This window comes from Canis aureus, chromosome 26 (genome assembly GCF_053574225.1).
Source record: "Canis aureus isolate CA01 chromosome 26, VMU_Caureus_v.1.0, whole genome shotgun sequence".
NCBI classification, from domain to species: Eukaryota; Metazoa; Chordata; class Mammalia; order Carnivora; family Canidae; genus Canis; species Canis aureus.
The window spans coordinates 32,524,443-32,551,544 of record NC_135636.1 but is presented as its reverse complement, the minus strand read 5'-3'; the positions used below and the strand labels follow the sequence as shown (position 1 = coordinate 32,551,544).

The following is a 27,102-nucleotide window of genomic DNA, read 5'->3' as shown; positions in this document are numbered from 1 at the left end:
CAAGTGGAGAGAATACTCTCAAATGCCATTCTTGTCTCTTCCCACCTCAACTGTCATTCGTCCATTCATGTAGTAGTTAGTACACCTCCATGTGCCATGCCAGCCTGTGGCAGGAAGGAGGCTCTGGACCTCCAGGGCCCGAACATTCCTGAGCCGGAGGGACACTATGGCCAGACCGGCAGCCTGATAGGGGCAGGAAGTTCACGGGGAGAATGGCTGCTGCTTGTGGAAGGGAGGGAGGCAGAAGCACTGCGTTCCATCCAGGAGGGTCTTGGATCAGCTAACTCAATCATTATAAGCAAGTGTCTATGAAATACCCCAATTCTGACACTTCCCCCTGTTCTCCTGAGTCAGAACCTCCAGATGAGGCTTAGGACATGACATGTTAATGAGCAAGCAGTCTGATGAAGCCCTTATTTTGGCACCACAGCAACTCATGGAGCATGGGTTGGAAAGTCAGGCAGACCCAGTTCCAGGCTGGCAGAGCAGCTGCAAGAAGCGAGCGGTAGACCTAAGGGAGACATGGGGAGGAAGGATCCCCTTACAGGAAGATACCAGCTCAGGGAGAAAGGCAGGAAGGCCAGCCACAGAAAAATAGAGAAGGGGTGGGAGGGAGGGGAAAGCTGGAGCTTGGAAGCCAGTGGCTGAGTCTTAGCTCAGTGATGGGACGATTGGAGTCCCCAGAAGAGGAGGCCTGGGTAGATGACATTGGAACGTGTGCCCAAGAAGAACAGTGCCTTGGTAGGCTGTGCCACTCAGCCCAGAGGCAAAGACCAGGAGTGGTTTGTGCTGGGGTGGGGGAGATCCCTTAACACTGGGTCCTGAAAGGGGTGGGGTCAGAAAGGGCTGAGGAGCACTGGTGGGAAAGGCTTGAACACACATTTTCTTGCCGAGCCCCAAACAGAACCAATTGTGCAATCAGCGCAAGGTGACGCCTCAATGGCCACCAAAGGACCAGTGAGAGGTCCTGTGGTCAGAACAGGCATGGACTCACAACTACAGGCCAGCCCTGGCCTCCAGGTGCAGTTCAGGGGGTTACATGTTAACATCATATCGAGCCAGTGCCAGGGTGGAGGGGTGACTCTTGGCAGAGGCATGTACCCTAACCAATTCTCGTCATTGTTCCCTCGAGTGATACAACCACCCTACACATGTGATGTAGACAGGAAGGTGCTAGTCATGCTGCCTGGAATCCTCTGTAGCCAACCCTACTCACAGGGGCAGTGGGTGGGGGAAGGATGACCTCCTCTGTGTCTCTCTCCTTTCCTGACTGCTAACCCTGACAGAGCCCAGATTATCTGCAGGCAGGAGGACGGCTGGCCTTTCCACATTCCTAAGATCCAGGCAGGCAGCCCCCCAGTGAACACTAGCGTCTGTATGCTGGGCTTCTGTTCACAGCATTTTCATTACACAAGCTCTATAATGACTTTGTATAGTGACATGTATAAAAATAGTGACTTGCTCTATGTTGTACCCTGAAACTAATACAATGCTGTATGTCAATTCAGTTAAAAATTATTTTTAAAAGTCAATCTCATTTTGAATATTCCATGAAACTCTACAAAACCAGCATGAAAACCCACGGATCTAAATTATGAAGGTGAGGCAAAGCAGAGTACACATGCCCTGGAAAGAGTAAATCAGAAATACCCGTGCAGGAATCAAACCCCGCCTGTAACCAAAAGTACACACAACATTATTAGATAAGAATATCCTTAAAATTTAATTGACTAAATGTATTACATTCAATATTCCATGGGCTTCTTCTGGACAAAGGATCGGCATAAATACAAACAAGCCTCTGGGCCTTTCCCCCTAACCAATGAAGAGAAAACACAGGAGGCGAGGGGACACGAGTACACCTTCGTATTTACACTTCCCCTTTACTTTACAGTTCAGTGCCAGAAATATTTACAGAAAATACAATAAGAAAAAGATCATGTCTTGGCAACATACCGAAATTCATACAAATTGTATATATGATTTCAAGCAAATAATGATACTGCTTATTTTTTAGCCACAACTGCCAAGCCCTTCAGAGGAGAAAGATGTTCTTGGTCACTGCAAGAGGCAAGGACTTGGAAAACTTGGTTTGCTTCAACAAATATTTATTGGGCGCCTACTATATGCAAGGCACTGTGGAATCCCAAATTACACCTTTTCCCTCACCATTAAAAAAAAGAAAAGCATCTGAAGAACATGAGTTGAAACTCTGAGAAAAACACTATACAGTACATGGCTTCTTCAGCTACTGAGAACCCACAGTTTGATTCCACACTGAGTGAGTGGATTACCTCCAATCTCTCCGTCTCAGGAAAAGAGGCTGTCACCGAAATCCTTAAAACAGACCATCGAATTTAACTTAACTATTTCATGTAAACACAGAAATCAATTCTTTTTAGGAAGATATAACCTGAATGGGTTTTAAAATGCTGAATGGAGAACCACTGCCAGCAGGAGTGTCAAATTACCCCTAACACATCTTTACTATCTACCACAAAACATGTCTTTGAGCAAAACTGATTCCCACTTTGGGTAAAGTTCCACCTTCCAATGGAAATAAATGTTCCCAAAGACCGTCTATACTCTGATAATCACTCTGCAGAGCCTGACAAATGCTTCCCCACAGTATGTAGAAAGTAACCATTAATAAAGGCCTCATACACACAACCTGTGGGCAACTGACATTACTGGCCAAAGATGTAGGTCTTCTGTATTTAGAAGTGAGTCCAGAGGAGAATGGGCTGCCCTGAAATCGAGGACCTGGAAATGGAGGACAGCATGCATGTGCATGGGTGTATGGTCAGGGCAGGAGGGGGTGAACCTGACACATAACTATTCCTTTCAGAGGGCCAATGCTAGGTAGGAGGAGGTCTTAGGAGGAGCACAGAACACAAGTGGGAGCTGGCTGACCGAGAAAAGGCAAAGCCTCCTCATTGTCATCAGTGCTCCCAACCAGAAAGGAGGAAGAAAGCCCCCATCTCCCAAATGGTAAAATGGACTCTGAGGGGCTACCTGCCTCTGTCCCTTGGGTAATGCTTTCCCTGTCACCAAATGCCACACTCATCCATCCCGATACTCCTGTCACATGCAGCAACGACAATGTTTAAAAGCCACAGACCAAAATGGTCCTGGCTTCCCTTCAGAGGTTAAGAATACATGCTAGCAAATTTATCAAGTGGACTACTAAAGGTTGTAACTAGGGACTAAATATGCTCCTCTGGCATTATTCTACTCAACATGATTTTTAACAAAGGCAGTTGGGTGAACTTAGTGACCATATACTCAAACCCATACTAATGAAAGTTTCCAAGGGTTCTAACTGCACTCACTCCGTAGGTGAATGTTATTTTGAGTAGAAGGAAAGAGCACCTCACGAGGTATATGTACCCTATACTCTGTTTGTACTGTACACACTGGGGTCTCGTGCCTCCAGGGGCTGCACAGCTCTGAATCGATCCCTTTTTCCCTGGGAGAGCACAGGCTTCTAGATTACAAACTGCATTCAACACAGTTATTCATTCATCAGTTATGAGAATTACAGAGTTGCCAGAAATTAGAGCAAACTGAAGGGTCAGGAGGCCTACCCTCAACACGCACATCACAGTACATTTAGCTGACAGTAAAATTATGCTAAAGGTAAAAGTTCTATCCGAAGAATTACACCGAGGAAATACACCTACATCAGTTATTTTTAACCTCTGGAATGTTGTAAGTTGCATATCAATTTAAGCCTTCTTTGTTCATTTCCACTATAAAAAGGGACCATTTTTCCTTTGAAATGTCAATCTGGAATTTCCATGAAAGTTGTTAAACTTCACCTTATACCTGCTGAATTAGTAAAAACATTTTTAGGGTAGAGTTTGCTCCTCTTTATCATATACCCCCTGCCTCCATGCTACCATCTGGAAACATTGATTTATTGCCCAGAGTAAAAAGAAAATCAATTACTCGATAATATCATACCCTGAATGGAAACTGGAGTCTTAGAAGGAGGAGGTAACCTTTACCTGAGCTTAAAACAAACATGATGAAAAGGGTACAGCAAATTTAAAACCAAGAGGTGCTATAATACCCACATTTCTTGCTCACAGATGACAAAATACATACTTTTGGAATAGAAATATCTGCACAGGGAGCTAGGCCCTACATTATCCCCCACTCTCTAATGTTAAAATCCCCAAACGTCAAATGAAACACACCACTGCGGCCCTGACCAAAGTCTATTGACAACAGAGTTCACATAGAGAGACCACCCCTAACACAGCTGTGAGCACTCCTCTTTGGACTTCAGATGTCACTTACTTTCTTAACATAAAATAATCTTAATAAAGAAGAAAGCATATAAGAATAGGAGAAATGAGCAGTGTATACTCTTAGCACTGTAACAGGAATCCTTGGAAGGTTGTTCTGGGTCTGGCCACCTCAAAAGATATATCCCTGGCAAAAAAGTAGCAGCGAGGTAACAGAAGTATTTCCAAAACCCGGGCAGGGATTTTGTTGTGCCTTCAGCTGAAAAGTCCAAAAAAACATGACAACAGCCATTTTTAACAGTAGCCACCCGAGGGGTGGTCACTAACGTTTGTCAATTATGATAAAATCCAGTAGCTCTCTGGGAGAGATCTGAATTAGTAGCATTGAGAGGCTATTTCCTGAACCCCAAATTAGAATCCTTCATAAACTACTGCAGTTTCCTGCTTGGTCCTAAAATAAGAGACAATGGATGAAACCAAATAATTTTCAACCCTTGTTGTGAGTCTACATTTCTCAAAATTTAACCAAGAAATTACCAAGGAATTATGAATGTTTAACCTATCATCATGTCCCCAAGCCACACAGCAAAGGAGAGAGTGGAGGCATCACTGCTGTCGTCTTACAACTGCTAACCCACAAACGCCACCTGTGTCGCCGTAAAAGGACCGGGCCAAGCCTCCATTATAGATCTGCTCCTGGGTTGCCCAGAAACTGAGGCCTTCAGATAGATCTGTGCAGTAATGAGGATGATAACTTTGTGAAATGTGGAGAGGAAACATGAAATATTTTAATGTCAGGCTTCTTATCTAAACAAAACACATATATGTTTGTTTCTGTCAGTTGGACAGTTGGACGACAAATGGACTTACAAGTGAGCAGAAAGCTGAGATTTCTTTCCTTCTCCTCCATGCTATCATCAGTATGAATCTTTAAATGTCCTGGAAGATTCTGAGACAGATTTTAATTCTGAACATAACCTCCTAAAAAGTGAAGTATAAAACTATCTTCAACTTCTAATTTGCAAATTTGATACTACCAATGCACGTGTTTAACTGAGATGCATAAAGCCTTTCTCCTCAAAAGGCTTATATTTAACTAAAATTGTCACTTTTAAAAGAAAGTTTATGGCTAAAATGTGTATCATCATTACCAGCAGGAATATGATTGTGTCTGGGAGCCCATTTCACTAGAAAGCCGAAAGTCTTCTATCAAATGGGTTTATAATGTGTTTCTTCTATTCTGGTGATTAAACAGTAAGCTCTTGGGGAGTGATTTGTTTGTCTTTTTTACAGTGATCACCTATCAAACTGTTTTGCTCTGATATCATAGCCCCAAACTGGAGTTCAATAGTCCTAGACAGTGTCTAAGAAGAGCAGTTCTTGAGTCCAACCTCCTGGAAAAGTGAAGTATAAAACTCTGGCTCCAACTGCTTGTTCCGGTACTTGTTGACAATGTCGGTGATTTTCTGTTTCCGGCGGACATGTGGTGGACTGTAGGAGTCACTCTCCAGTCTCTTTCTTCTACAAATATTAATTACAGTCTGCCTCACCAGAAAACCTTGAAAACAGAGGGTATTAAAATCCACATTAATAACTAACCATCTAGGTGAACTATCAGTCGCTTTTTTTTTTAAAGACCTTACTCATGAGAGACACAGAGAGAGAGAGAGAGACAGACAGACACACACACACACACAGGCAGAGGGAGAAGCAGGCTCCATGCAGGAAGCCTGACATGGGACTCGATCCCGGGTCTCCAGGATCACCCCCTGGGCTGAAGGCAGCACTAAACTGCTGAGCCACCCAGGCTGCCCAAACTATCAGTTTTCAAGTGAACTATTCTCCCCTTCAAGGTCAAACCTATTTCATTCCATTTGCAAAACTCCCCATCTCCAGAGAGAAGGACAACACTGCAACAAGACTGCAAGAAATACACAATGACAAGGAAAAACAAGCAAAAGTCTGTTCTGACAACCCATTTCTAATTGCCCTGGATTATAAACAGCTATCTGCATTTTCCAGGCCTGGAAGTTTGCGAATCGTAGTTCTATTTGTACTTAAGTAGATAAAGCAAAGTTAGAATAAAATATGCTTTGTTTTTTAAAGATTTTATTTATTTATTCATGAGAGACACAGAGAGAGAGGCAGAGACACAGGCAGAGGGAGAAGCAGGCTCCATGTAGGGAGCCCAATGCAGTACTCGATCCTGTGATCTCCAGGATCATGCCCTGAGCCAAAGGCAGACGCTCAACCGCTGAGCCACCCAGACGTCTGTCTCATAAAATATGCTTCTTATTTAACAAGAACTATAGCATTTTCTATATGTAGCATCTATTAATATCACCATTTCCTTATTTCTACTTCTTCTTGGTTCATAAAAATGTTTAAATAAACAAACAAGTAAATAAAAAACAGAGAAATCTTAACTCTTCAGCAATATATGAAGACCTTACCAAGTGCTCGTCTGCTGACAATCATCCCATCCACGAGCGGGATGACCATGTTAAATTTTCCAGTGGCTCCTTGAATTTTTATCCGGAATAATCCAGTGTTTAAAGGGTGGATAAAGATGACAGGAACTTCTTTTTCAAGAGTGGTAGATCTTAAGAAAAGAAAACTTTTCACCCAGACATATAAAAGCTTAAGTCCCCCACATACCATGTAAGAAAATTAAGGACGCTTGATGCCAAGCCTGATGTAGTCTGTTAAGAGCCAATGTGTCACAGTCTGCTCAGAATCTTCCTTCTGGGAGTCCATGTTGCTGCATTCCCACTCCCACCTCTACTGACACTTAGCCCTAAATGCCCATCACTGCTGCTAGTCTTTCCAAACTGACAAGAAAGGGGCTAAAAAAAAATGTGTTTTAAAGCCACTAGGGATACAGGGTGGAAGGAAACACAGAGGAATCTGTCTGGGAGCTATGAATCTAGCAACCAGCTATGGGACTTTCACAGAGTTCCTCCTTATAGGGAACCAAAGTGGGAGTGGCCAGGGTATAGGGAATTCCACCAGAGCCAACAATGGAATCTCAGAGCACAAGTGGGAATATAGTTTAGGCCCCATTATGGGAATCTCTAATGTAATTTTTGTTCAGGGGTTGGGGGAGGAAGTTAGGCCCATTAGTCTGAGCCAGCTGAAAATGTCCTCCTTAGCAGAGGTAATAAATGGCTACATCTTTGCAGGGCCAAAGCCTTTGAGTAGGTAATGGGTGCTGATGTCAAAACTGTACCTTTAGAAGACTGAGACACACATCATGCTCAGGGATATGTCACTGCATCTAGAGGTACCCATGTTATTACTCTGTGATACTTGCTACATGTTGGCATTTCTTATTTTTTTGCTTTCAATACAATGCTTCTGTTCTATATAGGTAAAGTGATTCTGGCCAAAGCAACATTGAGTCAATTTTCAGTATGTTGTATAAAAGTTAGTCTTTTAGTTAATTTTGTCACCAAGACAAATTCTTGACTTTTGCCAGTCTACCAACAAAATACGATTTTTACAGGCTAGTCATATTATTATAACTTTTGACCTAAAAAGACTGAAACAGTAACACTACTACCACCAACACAAGACACTTCAAAGTTTTCTTCCAAACTAGTTCTGGAGAAGTCTACCTCAAGAATTACTCTAGTCTCTTCAGCAAGTCAGCATTATGGAGGAAAAAAAAGACAAAAAGGGCTGTTCTGTGGGGTGAAAGAGACTGAAGCCATATTAACATCAGATGGAGTGGATTCTGGTTTGAACAAACCAACTCTAAAGGGTATTTTAGGAAAAATGGAGAAATTCTAATATGAACTGGTTACTAGATAGAATTAAGGAATGCTTACTAATTTTACTACTGTGATAATGTTATCTTTGTCTATCTGAAAAGTGTTTTTACTTTTCAGAAATGCAGACTAATATTTAAAATGTTAGATCTCCTGCAACTTGCTTTAAAATACTTCAGCAGAAAAAAACACCTAAGTTTTAAGAATGACTTCTCCTTTTCGGGAAATTTAAAAATATGTTGTTAAAATAAACCATCTTAAAAAAAAAATAAACCATATTTACTTCAATTCTATGACAATAATCTAATGATGTTCTAATTTAAGAACAAATTCATCTTACATGCAATACAAATCAGATCATGTAGCTTGATATCAAAGGTAGCTCTCTGCTGTACAAGGTAAGGTTGGCATCTGGGGTCAAAAGCCTGAGTGAGTTCAGATCACTTTCTCTTTCATTTACTGAATGTGTGATACTGAAGAATAATCTCTATGAGCCTATTTCATTCCATTTGTAAAACAGAGATGATAATGGTACCTCTCTTGGGTTGTTTTAAAATATTTGTTTAAACCAAAAGCAAGCAAGCAAGCAAGCAAGCAAAAAGCCTTGAAACTATAAAGCCTAAAGATATACATTGTTACTAATCTGAATCCAACTATTCTCTTCTTATATCCCTTTTTTGGCATGGGCAGCTAAAATAGGAATCATATCACTATAATATAGTTAGTATTACATTTTATCTAGAAATATTTTCCATTAAATAGCTCATTTAACTAGGATATTTCAACTATCCAGAATGTTTTGACCAATTTAACTCTATTACTTCTAATATTGCTGTTACTATGGTTAACATTTACCTGCTTACACTTATTCATTTTTCTCTCTGCTGCAGATAAATGTACAACAGTAATGATGCCATTTAAAAATACTTGCTAATTTATCACCTTGTGCATGTATCTACCAACTTCTTTGATTTTTTCCCCTCTATGTTTATTTCCTATTTCCTTCATCCCTCTTGTTTCCTTATGTCTTTCTTTATGTAACCACAACTGGCACATTGTAACAAATAGGTTTCTCCATGCTTAAAGACATGCTGATCAGCCTCAGGCAAACAAAGAGTGTACCTCAGAGAAGTGCTGCTGTTTGCAGTAGTTTCCACACCAGTACTGATCTCTGTCAGCAGGTCTGAGAGGGGAAAGTTCTCTGGAAGAAAGTAACAGTAACAGTAACAATTCATATCTCCCTCATATTTCTAAAATAAATAGTATGAAATCTAACTTCTAATCTCTTTATATAAGGGTGCAATAAATATATGGATTACGGTATCCTTAAAATACATAATCCTAACCATTCCTCACCAAGAAGAAATCTCCCTCAAGACATATTTTAGATAAGTTCATCTAAAGCTGAGTTTTTACAGAACATGATCTGTGGCTTTTGAGGGCTTGGTTGGAAAGCAACAATCACACTTGTCCAAAAACCCTGACCTGGATGTGATTTTTAGGTTAAGTATACACTTCTAATGCTCTTATGTTGCTTACATAAAAATCATGAGAAACATCCATAGCAGAATTCCTAAAGACAAATTATCTTTATACCAGAACTAGACAGTAGGGTTCATGCAGAAGTGAGGGAAGTGTTCCCTCTTCCCCTTTCCAGAAGACCTGGGAAGACCAGGAGCTACATGGAGAGGGACCAACTGGCAACAAGCTATTCACTGTGATATCAAGAATAGCTAAAAGTTTTATATCCACTTACATCCACTAGTCTCATCAAATCATCACAAGCAGGTGCCATGAGTGTCTCTATTTAATAGATGAGTAATTTAAGGCTTAAAGAAATTGAGTGAGGGGCACAGCCAGGATGCCAACCCAGGCTTGTTGAACTCCAACCCCAGCTTCTGGTCACCATACCACATCTGTGCTGCCTCTCCCCACATATTCAGCAAGTCATTGTCATTCTATAATGGACAAAGTCTTTACACAGTACCTATATCATCATAGCGTTCCACCCAGACTACAGAAACTCTTGTCTCAGGTCCAAGGGGAGGCACAGGGCGACCCTGAGGCAGCTTCTTCATTCTGGAACTGGGACTAAGCTATATGAGGTAGAGAAAAGCAGAAAAGGAGAAGGGAGAGGGGAAAAAAAGAAGTGGCTTAATAAAACTACTCAACCACATATTCAAGTTGTCCAGTGATGTATCAGGCCATGGGATATCACTTCAGGAAAAAAGTTATTTTTTCACTTTTTTGCAAATATATTTGCAAAAAAGCTCTTTGACTCCTCTGTTTATCAAGTCTCAAACTAGAACAAAGAAATGAAGGTCTTAAATTCCAAAAGGAAAATAAGGAATACTGACCAATTATAATTTCCATTTAATAAAAATAAAATTTGTGGGCAGGGTGCCTGTGTGGCTCAGTTGGTTGGGCATCTGATTCTTGGTTTCAGCTCAGGTCCTGACCTTCGGTTTGTGAGATCGAGCCCTATGTTTGCTGGAGATTTTCTCCCTCTCCTTTTGCCCCTCTACCCACTTGTGTGTGCACACTCTTTCTCTAAAATAAATAAACAAAATCTTTTAAAAAATTTATGGACAATGTCTTAATGAGATCATGTGAGACCAAAGGATTTGAGTCTATCTCTGGCCAGCAAACAGAATGCTTTCTTCATCACTTCATCACAACGTTACTGGTTTGCCTGGGGATCCTAACCTCTAAAATGTCCCATCAGCAAGTTACTTCTAGTTCTCATTTCTAGGCCAGAAATTTCCTACTACAGTCTAGGCCAAAAAAGTCACTTTTTTTGTCAGCAGAAAGAAAAAAAGAGTTGCTTATCTCTTTACTATCACAGTGTTTGTTTCTGGTTTCCCTGCCCACCAATTGGCTTGAAGTCTCTCTGAAGAGCTAGCAGGACTCTGTGGCTCCCCTTTAGCACTCTGAGCCTCACCACTTTGAGGGCATGCAGCAGGAATGAGTTTATGCAAAAGTCCTAAACAAAGCTATGTGTACAGAAGGTAGAATCTCATCTCTAAGCTGTATTTTAAAAACAAAACTGCCTTATTAGCACAGAAATATACCTGTGTTTAGCAGATGACCAGAGACCATGGCAATTCCCTTAGATTCTTGTTTCCAATTCTATTTGTGTTCTGACAGTCACAGAAAATGACTGTGACTAAAAGATCTTCCCCAAACTGGTGGCAGACACCAGTCACACTCAGAGACCATTTTTTTTTTTTTTTTTTTTTAAGAGACCATTTTCTTAGCATGGCTCCTAATCAGCTTTGAATCTCCAACTTCAGCCCTAAATATAAAGGGCTTCTGTGATTAGGTCAGGCATACCTGGGTAATCTCCTTTTTATTAAATCAAAGTAACTTTAATAATTATATCCACAGAATCCCTTTAGCTGTATAATGTAACATAAGCACAGGATAAATCGTGTTCACAGGTTCTGCCCACACACAAAGGAGCAAATCATATTGGGGCAAGAGTTCTAGGGAGATCTCTAGCAAGAGATCATGTCATCTGCAAATCCATACAGTGTTACTTCTCCTTTCTGATCCTTATGCATCAATTCTTTTTCTTGTCATATTTCCCTGTATAGGACTCCATGTCCAATATAAGTGGTGAGAGCAGACATCCTTGCTTTGTCTTCCATTCAGGGGGAAAGCAGTCAACAATACTATATAGTATAATGTTAGCTTTAGGCTTCCAGTAGAGCTCGGTCTCAGGTTGAGAAAGTTCTCTTCTACTGATAGTTTGCTGAAAATATTTGTCATGAATGAATGTTGAGTTTTATGTCAACTTTTTTCTGTATCTATTGAGTTTTTTTCTTTCTTTTTTTTTTTAGTTAGTAGTGTGGAAATCAGTAAAGGGAAACCTCACTAAAATGGAGTAGGTAGGCTAGAAAAAGGAGCTGTACCACCCAATGGCAATTACATGAAGAACTGTCAATTACAGACCCTAACAGAAGAATCATCAACAGGAAAGAAACATCAATTATAGCCCCACCAGGAAAAGATGTACATGGAATCTTCTGCAACTCAGCCAATGAGAGACCTTGGTCATTCCCATCCTGAACTCTTGCTTTCCTCCAATGACTTTCACTCAGAACAACCCCTCCCAACTTCTTCCTTCTTCTTCATAAAACGATGTTCCTCTCCTTTGTTTGCAGGACTTGCCAATGGTTTTGCCATAGCTTATATGTCCCCAGTTGCAATTCTCTGCTATTCTTGAGTAAACTCATTTTTGCTGATAAAATACGTTTATTTTAAAGGTTAGTAGCAGTCTACAAAGTATAAATAATAAAAATACGGTGCTTTAAAGATTTTGGATTTTAAGGAATAACCATACTGACATTCAGAAAATGAGTACAAGGTCTACCAATCACTGAACATTAGATCTGGCTGAAATCCTACATTACTACCCTACATAGACATGTTCATCTCCAAACTATATTCTATGAAACCTTCTAAATATAGCAGTTTCTGATTTTCAAAATCAGTTACTTCAGAAAGTCTTAAACAACTTAACTACTTTTCTACTTTTACTATATTAATTTTAAAGGTGAATACTTCTGTATTCTCTCTCAAGTGCATATATACAGTGTTGATGTTTCAACAATGCAGGGGCTGGAGGTGTTGATCCAGCCTATTGTTGACCAGAAAGAAGTCTTATCAATAATATAGTTGATTAACACATATTTTGTATATTAGATGTATTATGTGCTGTAAAGCTAGAGAAAAGAAAATATTTAAGAAAAACATAAGGAAAATACATTTACTGTACTGTATTTATTGTAAAATCACAGATGTCTGGACCTACGCAATATTTTATTTTTTATTTTATTATTTTTATTATTTTTATTATTTTTATTTTATTTATTCATGAGAGACATAGACAGAGAGAGAGTCAGAGAGATACAGGCAGAGGGAGAAGCAGGCTCCATGCAAGGAGCCCAATGCAGAACTCAATCCCAGGACTCCACGATCACACCCTGGGCTGAAGGCAGGCACTAAACTGCTGAGCCACCCAGGGATCCCATGAACCTATGCAATTTAAACCCCTATTGTTCAAGAGTCAACTGTATTATGTTAAAAACAACTTTCACTGTTGAAGAGCCAAATTAAAAATCCTATAAAATCAAAGAATGGTTCAATCAAGTTTACACTTCTTTTTCCTTTCTTATTATGTGTTATAAATCAATCTTCCCACATTTATGAAATCATCTTATACTCTTGCTATCACTCGTCCACTTTCCAGTAGGAAGAGCTAACATGAGGAGAAAACAAAAATAAAGACAAAACAAAAATAATATCTACTGATATGGCAAGAAAAAAAGGATAAAAGTAAAATACTCCCTTCTTGTGGTGGCTGCTGTGTGCCTCACTCAGTGTGTCTATTCATACACTGGGCTAGTCTCCAAAGTGCTACCATTTGTATAGAGCAGACTTGTTTAAGTTGAATGTTACATGATTAAAGACATGGAATGTATAGCTGCTGTTGTACCATTTTTTAAAAAAGATTAATTTGAAAGAGAGAAAGAGAGAATGTATGCACAAGTGAGAGGGGGAGAGGGAGACGCAGACTCCCTGCTGAGTAAGGAGCTCAACACAGGACTCGACCCCAGGACCCTAATCATTAACATGACCTGAGCCTAAGGCAGACATTTAACTGACTAAGCCACCACCAGGTGCCCATCACTGTTGTACCTTCAATGTGTATTTCAGGGACCAAATAAAAGTGTAGGCCTGAGAAGGAATGGGTGAGAGACCTAAGCGTGGTAACAGAATGGCTAAATCAAGGAAACCACGAGAGGCTATCTTAGAATGACCTATTTGTTGCAAGCTGAAAAAAAGAAAATTGTAAGAATTTGATTTAAAAAACTTAAGATACTAAAAAAAAAAAAAAAAGGCAAAACTTAAGATACTAATGAATCAGTACTGCTATCATTGTTCTTTATGTTACAGTTAAAAGCTTGATTTAAAGCATGATTCTATAATTACCCTCAATTCATGACAAATTTTTAAAACTGTATCAACAAAGTTACTTACCCGCTGTGAGGAATTAAGATTGTCTGTGTGATTAGGGAAAAGCTCAAGTGTCAGGGATGGCTGTTTCAGAATTCCAGGCATAAGATCCATATTTGAATCACTATCTTGGTCCGAGATGTTACTTTCTAATGAATCAGCTATAGGGAAAAGAAAAAAAATTATATTTACTACTTCTTTAGAGAAGTGTTTCAACTAATTATGCTAACAGTTTAACCTAAGTCACTTAGGAGAAGCATTGCTTCTAGACAAAAGGTTGATAAAACTTTTCTATAATGGGTCAGTAAATATTTTAGGCTTTGCTGGCTATGTAGGTCTCTAATGCATATTCTTTGTATTTTATTTATAACACCTTAAGAATGTAAGAACTGTACTTAGTGTTCTAATTTTGGCCTATGTGCCATAGTTTGCCAGCTCCTGCACTACAGAAAAACTGAGATAAGACTAGAAAATATTTAGACTTTTCAGATGCAAAATATAAGCCACCTGTCATTCTCTTAATTATTTTGATTACATATTCAAACATGTGGTGTGGTACCCAGTGGAACTGGGGCATTCCAAAGCTACAGAGGACCTAGTCCTTGTGATTAAGAAGTGATCTGGTTACAGACAAGCACACAGAGTCAGAAAAAACAAAAACAAAGACAAATCTCAAGAAACCGGAAGAGGTTGAGTCAGAGCAGGGGCACAGCTGGCACACGGGACATTTCATGACAAGAGATAAAGACCCAACTGTAGCAACTAAAGTAGAAGGACAAGATTCTAGCTTTGTTGGTGCAAATAGGCTGGCCTAGAGACACCACAAAGGAGGGACTCAACCCACAGAGGACAAATAGGGCCTCGCTTCTGGAATCAAGGTAATAAATCACAGCCTTGATGTGAAGGCAAAGAGCTGCTAAGGATACTGACCTAGACCATCGAAGGCCCCTCCTACCAGGGACACAACTGGCCCAAGAATATAAGACAGGGGTGGGGGACCTAGTGTGGGAAATCAAGGGCCCAAGTACAAAAAGTTCAGAAGGCTGCCAGAGCAAGGGCACGAGAAAAGTAATTAGCCTGAAGATGAGACCATGACAGTGTGATATATAGCAGCCCATTCTACAGACCGTCTCAATGAAGGTGAAGTTTTTCACGTACTACCTGGTCAGGCACAAAGAAATGGGCTTAATTTGCAAGAAGCAAAGGTTTGAGGCAAGATAAGACTATGGGTTCAGACTGAGAAGTAATAATCACTCCTGATCCTTTGGAAGAACTGGCTTAATTCACCACCTTTTCTAGGCTGTGAAGTTTCTCCAGCTTGGTGTCAGATCAGCCAGATGCTATCAGAGAGCCTTCCAATTGTAGGATTCTCTAGAGTTCCAGATAAGGCTCTCACATGGAAGCAGGCAAGTAGATGGGAGCTAATTCATAAATGGAGAAAGAAATGAATACACTGCAAAACAAGCCTTCTATGCATTGATTAATTAAAGAAAGACAAAAAATGGGTTGAAGTGGATCTCTCCTTCTCTACTTAAAGATTATTATAGGAACGTCTGGGTGGCTCAGCGGTTGGGCGTCTGCCTTCTGCTCAGGGTGTGGTCTGGGGATCAAGCCCCACATCAGGCTCCCAATTGGGAGCCTGCTTCTCCTTCTGCCTATGTCTCTGCTTCTCTCTGTGTGTCTCTCATGAATAAATAAAATCTTAAAAAAAAAAAAAAAAAGATTATTATAAGAGGTTTGGTCCATCTGTCTTTAAAAGTCCTTAAGAAAGAGGAGCTAATATCCTATACCTTTGCATCATCTAAATGCTATCATGCCTTAGAAGTTAAACAGTGTCTTAGATGACTTCAGAAATCTCTCCCAATGCAAAAATACTGCACAAACCAGTGAATATAAAAACAGATTTTAAAACAGCACCATATAAAAAATGCTTACTTAAAGACTCCACAGGAGAAGGAACTACAAAAGCTATTTCCGTAAGGGCATCAGCATAATACAGCACCTTCTTCTGTCCATTGAAAATGCTAGCCCCAATGTCTTCAGAGGAAATCACTTCATCTAGGAATGAGAAACACTACATTACTGCTCCAAAAGGTGGGAAAAATCCATTTCATCCTGCTTCATGAAATTTTAATTGGTTAATAAAGTAATAATCAACAGAAGGTATGTTTCCAGCAAGAACCAATGAGTATGTAAGAAGAATAAAATATAAATGTTCATTAAATGTCTTTACACTAACTTTAAATGATTAAACTTTAATTTTACAGTTTCTGAAACTACACTAAAATAGGCTACTTCTGAAAAGCAGAGACTTGAACTCATCTGTATGAGGCAGATTATGAGGCAGTTTTTCGGGAAGAGGTAATAATCTAAAGGAAGATGACCACCACAGACCTCTAAAAAGAGGGCAGGTGTCTGTGCGTTTTGCACTCTTGCTTTCAAGGTTATTTCTGTCCTTGGTCTCTCTCTACTGCTCCTCAGCTCTGCTTCTTCCCCAGTGGCCAGTGACAGAACATAAAATGTACAGGCAGTATATTGAATAGTAGTATCTGCTCTAAGCCAACAAGAATGAATTAACAAACAAACAAACAAAAAAAAAGAATGAATTAACAAAAGTAACATTCCTGAGAACTAGTACACTTCTCAATTAAAATGAACACAATGTCCTACCATGAATGCATAAAAGACCAACAACCTGACAAAAAAATGGGAAGAGGAAATGGAACAAGTAGTTCCCAGGAGAGAAATAAAAAAAAAATTGAAAAAATGCTGAAACTCAGTTATAATTAAAAACAGAAAATTTGGGACGCCTGAGTGGCTCAGCAGTTGAGTGTCTGCCTTCGGCTTAGGGCGTGATCATGGGGTCCTGGGATCAGGTCCCACACTGGGCTCCCTGCATGGAGCCTGCTTCTCTCTCTGCCTATCTCTGCCTCTCTCTCTGTCTCTCATGAATAAGTAAATTAAAAATCTTAATTAATCAATTAATTCAGAAAACTTCTCACCTAGCAGATTGGAAGATACCTAATGTTGGTGAGGATGTGGCAAACTTTATTTGCAAAAACAGCATAGTTTGCCAACTCCTGGTTTAGACTCTGGGAAGGCACTTTGTGTCTACTGTAATAGACACTTGGGTTACTGCCCCAACACCCACTCCACCCTCCTCTGCTCTGTAGCAGATGTGAACTGTGAGTGGAACTGACCCTTCACACTGGCTCTACCTTGTCTTTATCTCTCTACCAGGGTTAAGAGTCATTCCATCTCTCTTGCTACGGCCACACGTGTAGAGTGGCCAAATCACTGCATATCTCAGGACTGGAAGTAGGGAGGTTCTGAGACCCAGCTAATCTCTCCTCTTCAGGCGAGGGTTGGCATGTGAATATAAAGCCTGGAACTGCCTTTTGGTACTATGAGAGAAGCCAGGCTAAGGAAAAAGCCAACATATGGACAGCAGAGCTAAAGGAAAACTGCAGAGAAAGAGAACAGGGTGTTGATCAAATGACAACAAAAATGTACACTAATCTCTAGAATTTTCATTTACTACATGAGACAATAAATGACTTTTAAAATATAAGCCAGTTTGGGTCAAGTCTTCTGTTACTGCAACCATAAGCATTCAATGATACATTTATCAAATTGAAACATGTGCATATCCTTTATAAATTTACTTATGGGAATTAGATATACTCAAGCATATATTAAAGGATATATGTAAATTAAAATTGGAGTATATCCCTAAATACTTAGATTTAGCCTTGACTGAAATTAGAAAAAAATGACAGGTCACAAGTCACAATGGTATTCAATTGGAAACCTTGAGAGGGTACAATCTTGCTCACAGAGCAACTCTAGTAATTCAAAGCGTGGACACAGGTATCACCCCCTTCAGAGATATTAACTCTCCAGTGCTCTTCAGGAGCCCTCAGAAGAAAGAGCATTGTGGGGGGGAGGAGGAGAGGGTAAAGGTCTTAAGTTTAAATTTATACTTGCTCTTGTATTTATTATCCTGATTATCTTCCTCAGGAAGATTTGTAGATATGGGCATCAATCTCTCAGAGATAGCTGTTTACTACAAAGGTTTTTATGTAATATCCCAAAAATGTAACCTTTAATGATAACCACAAAGTCTATATAACACACCTTTTAATAGAAAACTGTATTGGACAAAGGACAAAATGTACTTGCTAGCAAACTGCTGCTAGTTTAGGAACTTATTATTATTAGCCTTGTGACATTTGAGCCATGAATTTTATATGAACTGTCTATCTTTCTTTAATTCCTCCCCCCCCCGCCCCCATATACAGAAGACATCTGAAAGAATATATAAACTAGTGTTAAGTGACTTCTTGTCAGGACTAGAATTAGGAGAAAAATATTCTTCTTTAATATACCTCTGGTTTATTTGTAAAATAAGACTACAAACTTAAAGAGACAGAAATTAAGAATAATAAAACAAGAAAAAACAATGACCATTATGAGTTTTACCTTGTTCAGGTCCTTCACCATCATCACAACTGTTAATAGACCAACTGGTAGAAACATGCCCAGTCCAACCTGGGTGTCTGCCCACATCTACTGACCAGCCAAGGGAGAGCAAAAATTCTAGGAAATGTGGCTGAACATTTCTGGAAGATTCCACATTCTTTAAAATCTGAAATACATACCAATCATCAGCTATAATGAAGGAAACAAAAGAGCATATCAAAATAAATCTCCATAAAAATCAGTTAGCTTTGAAGTACCTGACAAATCAAGCCTAAGCTCAGAATAAACTTGGGAATACATTTCTATAGTTAAAAATGATGCTTCTATAGAAGTTAGATTTGGGTTCAAATGGCTGGGTCTTGGGAAAGTTTCTTAACCTCACTCTTTCAGTGTCTTCATCTCTAAAGCAGAGATAGTAACAATGGTTGTGAAGATTAAGTGAGATAATTCTAGCTCCCTCTCTAGCAAAACAATTACTGAACCAGATGTGTTTACTAAAAGTAAATTAAAACTGCTATGTCCCTATCTTCACAGACTTTACTGTCTGCTTAGTGAGACACATTACACAGGTATGTGATTATTTTATTACACACCATGACAAAGGCTGTAAAAGGTACAAATCTATTTTTAATAAGTTCAATAAAGATTAGGTATAATTAACAAACAAGTGAGAAAACATCCTCCTCTTAGTCCAAAGAAGAGAATGCAGCCATTTTAGCATAAAATAAGGTGATCAGAAGGTTCTCTGCTCCTCACTAAATACCAGATTTAATACCTGGGCTTTTTACAAATGGCCTCAAAAAGAAAACCCCCTAAAACTGTTGTTCTCACAGGGGTGACTTCCCCCTCCAGGAGGCACCTGGAGGGGGAAATCACAACTTATGGGATGCTACTGGTATCTGGTGAGTAGAGGCCAAAGATGCTGCTAAATGTCCTTTTTATAGGACAGCTTCCATAATGAAGAATTATCTAGCTAGCCTAAAAGAGTTATAGTGCTGCTGTTGAAAACTCTATGCTAAAGGCAGGAAAGTGGGAAATCCTCTACAAATTATCAAAATCAAAATGCATGTATCAAAATCACCCAGGGAATATTTTTTTCTTGGACATTTCATCAAACTTTTTACTTAGTAATTATAAAACATTTAAATTTAATTTTGTATTAGCATTATTACCTTATAAGCATAAATGACAATTAAGTGATGTATTTGATCTATAGTTCTTAATCTAAGATCATTCAACCTATAATTTAATATCTAAAATAGAATATTAAAAGTATGCAGTATGAACTTAGGTCTATAAAAAAAATAAATCATACAACACAAAGGCAAAGAGTACAAGGATCACCTATCAACACTGCAATTGGTATCACTGTTGATAGCACTCAAAATCAGCAAATAGAGATGAGGTATTTTTAATTTTTTTTACATTTTTAAAATTTGTTTAAATTTAATTAATGAACATATAATGTATTATTGGTTTCAGAGGCAGAGGTCCATGATTTATCAGTCTTATATAATACTCAGTGCTTATTACATCACATGCCTTCCTTAATGCCCATCAGCCAGTTACCCCAGCTTCCCACCTCCTTCCCCTCCAGCAACCCCCAGTTTGTTTCCTATGATTAAGAGTCTCTCATGGTTTGTCTCCCTCTCTAATTTCATCTTGTTTTATTTTTTACTCTTTTCCCCTATAATCCTGTTTTGAGGCATTCTTTAATTCAGAGAGGAGTGAGCTGACATGGATTCTGTAGTACCAGATCAACATAATTCTGTCACCTGTACAATTTTGTGAACATGAGATTCTCGTAGACCATTGTGGACTTCTACACAACACCAGCAGAGGTAGGATCCTAGAATCACTATTTTTATTTTTTATTTTTACCTGGTGTCAATTTATTGGCTTTTAGGGAGATTGTACATTTATATTGATTGCAGTATTTTTAAATTCTAAATTCAATTAGTTAATATATTAGTTTCAGAGGTAGAGTTCAGTGATTCATCAGTCTTATATAACACTCAGTGCTCATTACATCACATATCCTCCTTAACGTCCAACACCCAGTTACCCCATCTCCCTACCCCCTTCCCTCCAGCCAGGGTTTGTTTGTTTCCTATGGTTAAGAGTCTTATGGTTTGTCCTCTGGTTTCATCCTGTTACATTTTTTCCTCTCTTCTCCTATGATCCTCTGTTTTGTTCCTTAAATTCCATGTTTGAGTGAAATCATAACTGTCTTTCTCTGATTGACTTATTTTGCTTAGCATAATACCCTCTAGTTCCATCCATATTGTAGCAAAAGGCAAGAGTTCATTTTTTATGGCTAAGTAGTATTCCACTATATGTATGTGTATGTGTGTGCGTGCGTGTGTATACACATACCACATCTTTATCCATTCATCTGTCAATGGACATCTGGGTTCTTTCCATAGTTTGGCTATCGTGGAATTTGCTATTAATATGGGGATGTAGGTGCCCCTTCAGAGGACTATATTTGTATCTCTGGAGTAAATACCCAGTAGTGCAATTGTTAGGTGGTAGGGTAGCTCTATTTTCAACTTTTTGAGGAACCTCCATACTGTTTTCCAGAGCAGCTGCACCAGCTTGCATTCCCACCAACAATGTAGAAGGATTCCTCTTTCTCTGAAACCTCACTAACATCTGTCATTTCCTGACTTGTTAATTTTAGCCATTTTGACTAGTGTGAGGTGGTATCTCATGGTGATTTTGATCTGTAGTTCCCAGATGATGAGCGATGTTGAGCATTTTTTCATGTGTCTGTTGGCCATTTGTATGTCTTCTTTGGGGAAATGTCTTGTTCATGTCTTCTATCAATTTCTTGATTGAATGATTTGTTCTTTGGGTGTTGAGTTTGGTAAGTTCTTTATAGATTTTGGTAGCCCTTTATCTTATAAGATACTTGCAAATACCTTCTCCCATTCTGTCAGCCGTCTTTTGGTTTTGTCAAATGTTTCCTTTGCTGCGCAAAAGCTTTTGATTTTGATGAAGTCCTAATAGTTCACTTTTGCCTTTGTTTCCCTTGCCTTTGGAGACACGTCTAGCAAGAAGTTGCTGCAGCCGAGGTCAGAGAGGTGGCTGCCTGTGTTCTCCTCCAGGATTTTTTTTTTTTTTTTTTTTCCTCCAGGATTTTGATGGATTCCTGTCTTACATGTAGATCTTTTATCCAGCTATTTTTACATATGGTGTAAGGAGATGCTCCAGGTTCATTCTTCTGCATGTGGCTGCCCAATTTTCCCAAAACCATTTGTTGAAAAGACTGTCTTTTGTCCATTGGATAGTCTTTCCTGCTTTGTTGATTAGCTGACCACAGAGTTGAGGGTCCATTTCTGGGTTCTCTATTCTTTTCCACTGATCTATATCTGTTTTTGTGCCAGTACCGTATTGTCTTGATGATTATAGCTTTGTGATAAAGCTTGAAGTCCTGAATTGTGATGCCACCAGCTTTGGTTTACTTTTTCAACATTCCTTTGACTATTTGGGGTCTTTTCTGGTTCCATACAAATTTTAAGATTATTTGTTCTAGCTCTGTGAAAAAAGTTGATGGTACAGACTTGAAAGTATAGACTGCTCTGGGAAGCATGACTTTTTTTTTTTTTTTCCTGAAGCATGACATTTTAAAAGTATTTGTTCTTCCAGTCCAAGAGCATGGAACATTTTTCCATTCTTTGTGTCTTCCTCAATTTCCTTCAAGAGTGTTCTATAGTTTCCTAAGTACAGATCCTTTGACTCTTTGGTTAAGTTTATTCCTGGGTATCTTACGGTTTTTGGTGCAATTGTAAATGGAATCTACTCAATTTCTCTTTCTTCTGTCTCATTGTTAGTGTATAGGAATATAACTGATTTCTGTGCATTGATTTTATATCCTGGAATCACTACTTTTAAAAGTTCCCCCCACTCAAAAGACAGTGACAGAGTCCACAAGTCACAGATGTGGTTCATCAATGCTGATCTATGTCAAGACCATACAGAGGCGTGATCAAACCAAAATATGGAGTGTTCCTTCTATTACTTGTCAATCCACTGGGCAAAAATTGCCAGGCCATTATGTCTTAAACACTTCTCATTAGAAGTACACATATGTAGTTCACCCACAGCGCTTCACAGTCATGTAAGTGCCAAAAAACTGATTTGTCAGCCACTTCCAGTTTTTTTCCAATTAAAATTTTTATTCAGGAGTGAAAGTTTTAAATACACAATTTCTGAAAAGTTAGTCAAGATGCAATAGATGAGTCAAATTCAACCTACAAAGCCACTGACTGGCAGCTAGAAATTAATCTAAAGCCACCCTGTGCCTAGGAAAGGTGGGGCTCAGACATTCTACAGGAGGCTGCAGAGAATGTGCATTGTTCTAATCACTCTCAGTCCCTAAAGAGCTAAGGTAACTAAATTAGTTTAAGAGCTACTTCAATGGTTTATGTCTTCTTTTACAGGAAGGAGAAAAATGGCCCTATTATTGTCATATGAACCATGCATTAGACTTCTTCCAAACAAATCCCCAATTGCTCCAATCTACCCCATTCTGAGGTTCTTTCAAAAACCTGGAGTCCACTGGTCTCACCTCCAGCTACCATAAGCCCATATCCTCCTAAGCTCCAAGTATACTCACTCCACAATGAATTTTGTGAAGATGGAATTCTCTCTTACCTCCAGGGTCATTACATATGCTACTACTTTGTTAGTAACAACCTGCTTCTACCTTTTTACCTACTGCGAACATAACTGCAGATATCAGAAAAATGTCTTTTCCTCCTAAACTCCAAACGAGGTTAGGTTTTCCTGGTTATGGCTCCTAAAACATGCTTCTAATTAACATACTTTACAATTCTTGTTTATTTAGTCATCTGTCTCCCCCCCCTTAGACAGTAGTTTTGGGAGGTTAGATACCCTGTAGAGCTTGTTCACCTCTCATTTTCTAGTAGTTCACTAATAATTTGAAATACTGCTTATAATAAAAATAAACATTTTGTGACTTTGATAAATTTCTTAAAGTATCTTCAATTTGATAAGCTAATAGTGTTACACGGACTATAGTAAAATTCCAAGATCATGTAGTCATAATGCCCTACACATCTAATACTGTATTTGATAAATATAATTTCGGCCCTTTCCTAGTCAAAAATTGGTAGGTGCCTGCCTATTCTGTGTTTCAACTATTCATTTCCAACAGATGCTTTAAATCTTTTGTCATTTACTCTCAGTTTCCCATTATCCCCTTTTATTTTTCTTCATCATTCTCCTACTCTAAAACTTAAAAGTTTTCTTTAACTTAAATTTTACTTAAGTCTTCCATTTTTACCCTTTACTTTATTTCAGGAGGTCTTTTCCCAAACATATGCTAAGCAGGCCTCAACTGAAATTTACCTGCTTTCGATATTACCTAGAAGATGAGCTCCTCAGGAGGAAAGACTGTTACTTACTTCTATACCCAGGCACAGTGAGCCACACAGAAGATGTTCAGCAAATATCTACTGCTGTTTTTCACTCTTCTTAAACAACAGGGCCTAGTTTTAGCTTTTTGTTGCTAACCTTCTGTATTTTAGTTTCTTTTCTCCTATCAATCTAAATTCCTTAAGGGGAAGAAAGACACATTGTGGCTCCTCCCTAATCACATTCTTTTGAGTGTCAAGACTTAGGACTCTGAGCATGATAATTTTCATTAATTCCATTCTGAACTGGTTCACGAGTCTTTAAGCATCAAGTATAACCTATCTCCTACTATGGATAAGCACAAGGCAAGTAAAACTTCTTACATTTACAGCATAAAAAATTATCCCCCAAATTCAGAAATCTTACCTCCTGGTTTGTTTTCTGACCTGGTTTCATATAGAAAATAAAAACTGTGTCAAAGGGACGACACGGCAAGAGATCCAGATATCCAATGTCATCAAAAAATCCAGGTATCGTGGAGTCAAGTGCAATAAGGTGAGGAGGTAGGCGACTATTTGCAGGTTCCTACCACCAAAGGAAGAAAGGAGAAATTATTCTCTCTTTTCACTACTCTAATTATAAAACCGACACTTGGGCAGCCTGTGTGGCTCAGCGGTTTAGCGCCACCTTCAGCCCAGGGCGTGATCCTGGAGACCAGGGATTGAGTCCTACGTCAGGCTCCCAGGATGGAGCCTGCTTCTCCCTCTGCCTGTGACTCTGCCCATCCCCCACCCCCACCCCATATGTTTCTCATAGATAAATAAAATCTTTAAAAAAATATATAAGACCAACACTTGTTCATAGTTTAATAAATATTAAGTAAAAAACTTATAAAGTGGCAGGAATAAGCACCACCATTATCCTAAAGAAACTATTTAACATTCTTGTGTACTTCCTATCAATTGTCTTTTTTGTTAAAGACAATAAAGATCATACTATGATTGTAATTTTGGTTAAGTGGCCCAGTCCTGATTTCTGCTCAGGTCATGATCTCAGGGTTGTGAGATTGAGCCCCACATCAGGCTCTGCACTGAAGCCTGCTTGAGATTCTTTCTCTCCCTCTGTCCTTCCTGCCACTTCTGTGAGCTCAGAGTAATGTTCATACTCTCCATCACCAACTCACTTTTCTACAACACAGAACATTTTCCATCAGTGTGCTGAAACCTAAAACTAGCAATGTTGCCCCTTCTTTCCTTTTTTTTTTTTTTTTTTTAAGATTTTATTTATTTATTCATGAGACACAGAGACACTGGCAGAGACACAGAGGGAGAAGCAAGCTCCTCGCAGGAAGCCTGATACGGGACTCAATCCTGGACCCAGAATCATGCCATGAGCCAAAGGCAGCCACTCAACTGCTGAGCCACCCAGGTGCCCTTGCCCCTTCTTTTCTAAAAAGTTAAATGGCCTTTAACCAAGCAGCTGCTAGGGAGTGAGGGCAGGGGACAACTTGTGCAATGAGTAACTTTTTGCCTAGCACTCTTCAATTCTGCTTTTCAAAATAAAGAGGCCTTAGTACAAATCCCAAGTTCACCTCAAGCAAGCTATTTCACACTTTTAGCCTGTTTCCACATCTAGAAAATAGGAATAGTATCTCTTTTCTTTATAAAACTGTTTTAAGGATAATGGAATAAAGAATAATGGCAATATCAGGGCCCTGGCTGGTTCAGTCAGTAGAGTGTGTGACTCTTAATCTCAGAGTTGTGAATTCAAGTCCCACACTGTGCATGGAGCCTATTTAAAAAAAAAAAAAAGGCAGTATTTACCTTCCAGGCTGGCCAGCTGTGTGCTAAATAAAGCATGAAGCATCTCACCCAGTCTCACACAGCCATAGTGAGGTGGGTACTTTCATCGTCTCCTCACAGATGTGGAGCTAAGACTCAGAGACATCAGGCAACTGCCCAAGACTGCACAGCTGGCAAGCATCACTAGGCTATAAACCCAGCCAGTCTGATCTTAGAACCTACACAACATAAGAAGTTCTCGGCTCACAAATACTTGTTACTTTTTAAAAGTGGTATGAAAGAGCAGAGCTCATTATAGCCTGTACCTTCAGTCATAAATGTTCATTAGGAGATTTTTAATATTCTTTTTCTAATTATCTATAGATTTCATTTATACATGTGATATGGGTCCTACACAGGGAATTTCAGAACTTAGTGTATTACCAAAGCATCTCCCTCAGATAGGGGGATTGTCTCCTCAATCCTGAAGGATTCGTGGGACAAACTGTTTTGGACTTACAAAGTAAAAATTGCAGCACCACAGAATTTCATTTACTTGCATGCAGGGTAAGATTTATTTTTTTAATTTCTTCTATTTACATAAAAATGTTTTAGCTATCATCAACTTCATGTTAATTTATGAATATATTTACTCAAAGATATTTAGGAAAATTACCTTCAATGCTTCTAAAGACAAAAATCCAAAGTGTGAAAGGAAGAGGCGTGCTGTTTGGAATTCTTGGGCAGGAGGTGGAGGCTTACAATCCGTAATTGGATCAGGAAAACTTCTCTTCTGCAATTCTTCCTCACTTTGTTGTTCAAGGTGTATTTCATAAGCAATCTGCTGGGCCATGCCATTCCTTAATTTTTCATGTCTCTCTTCTAACTGAAATAAACCAAATATTTAATTTTTTTGGAACTATCTTAAAAAAGTATTAGGATTAATCATAATTTAAAAATAAAGTATTAAGCAATGAAAAAAATGCAGATAATTTTCAGTGATCAACACTGAGTTTCAACTCAATAGAGACTGCAACCAAGCAAACATGTTCAAGGTTAAAACAAATACCAAAAACCCCTGCGCTATCGCCTCAACAATGATGTCCTTCATCTCCTTGCTGTAAATGAAACCATTCTATCTCTGCTTCCCCTCAAACAGGCATGAAAGGGGACAGGGTTGTTGCTTTCATTCCCACTCCCAGATCACTGTCCACCCTCACCCTGCAGGGGCCTCATGTTGAAAGTCCTCGTCCATACGGATTACTCCACTAGACTCAGAGACTCCCCGCAACCCTTGCTTCCCTTCTGAACAATTCTAGTTTAAACTCCATCCTCTGTGGTGCGAGCAATGATCCTTGCAATTGCTTGGCTTTTATTTCCATAACCTCCTCAAACTTCACAACTTTGGCCATC

The 27,102-nt window shown here is 39.1% G+C and overlaps 1 protein-coding gene across 10 annotated transcripts in view; it reads right to left on the bottom strand.

Moving 5' to 3' along the window:
* Nucleotides 1-1,696: 1,696 nt before the first annotated feature.
* The window catches only part of RALGAPB (Ral GTPase activating protein non-catalytic subunit beta), an 83,330-nt gene continuing 57,924 nt past the window's right edge, over nt 1,697-27,102 (bottom strand). For all 10 annotated transcript variants that reach the window (XM_077873144.1, XM_077873143.1, XM_077873141.1 and 7 more), the window contains 9 exons: nt 26,366-26,575; nt 24,335-24,493; nt 18,527-18,692; nt 15,980-16,102; nt 14,069-14,205; nt 10,011-10,119; nt 9,146-9,224; nt 6,707-6,855; nt 1,697-5,811 (listed from right to left, as the gene is read on the bottom strand). In XM_077873144.1, the coding sequence (XP_077729270.1) occupies nt 5,618-5,811; nt 6,707-6,855; nt 9,146-9,224; nt 10,011-10,119; nt 14,069-14,205; nt 15,980-16,102; nt 18,527-18,692; nt 24,335-24,493; nt 26,366-26,575 (1,326 nt within the window). In that variant the 3' untranslated portion in view covers nt 1,697-5,617. The remainder of the gene's footprint in view (nt 5,812-6,706; nt 6,856-9,145; nt 9,225-10,010; nt 10,120-14,068; nt 14,206-15,979; nt 16,103-18,526; nt 18,693-24,334; nt 24,494-26,365; nt 26,576-27,102) is intronic.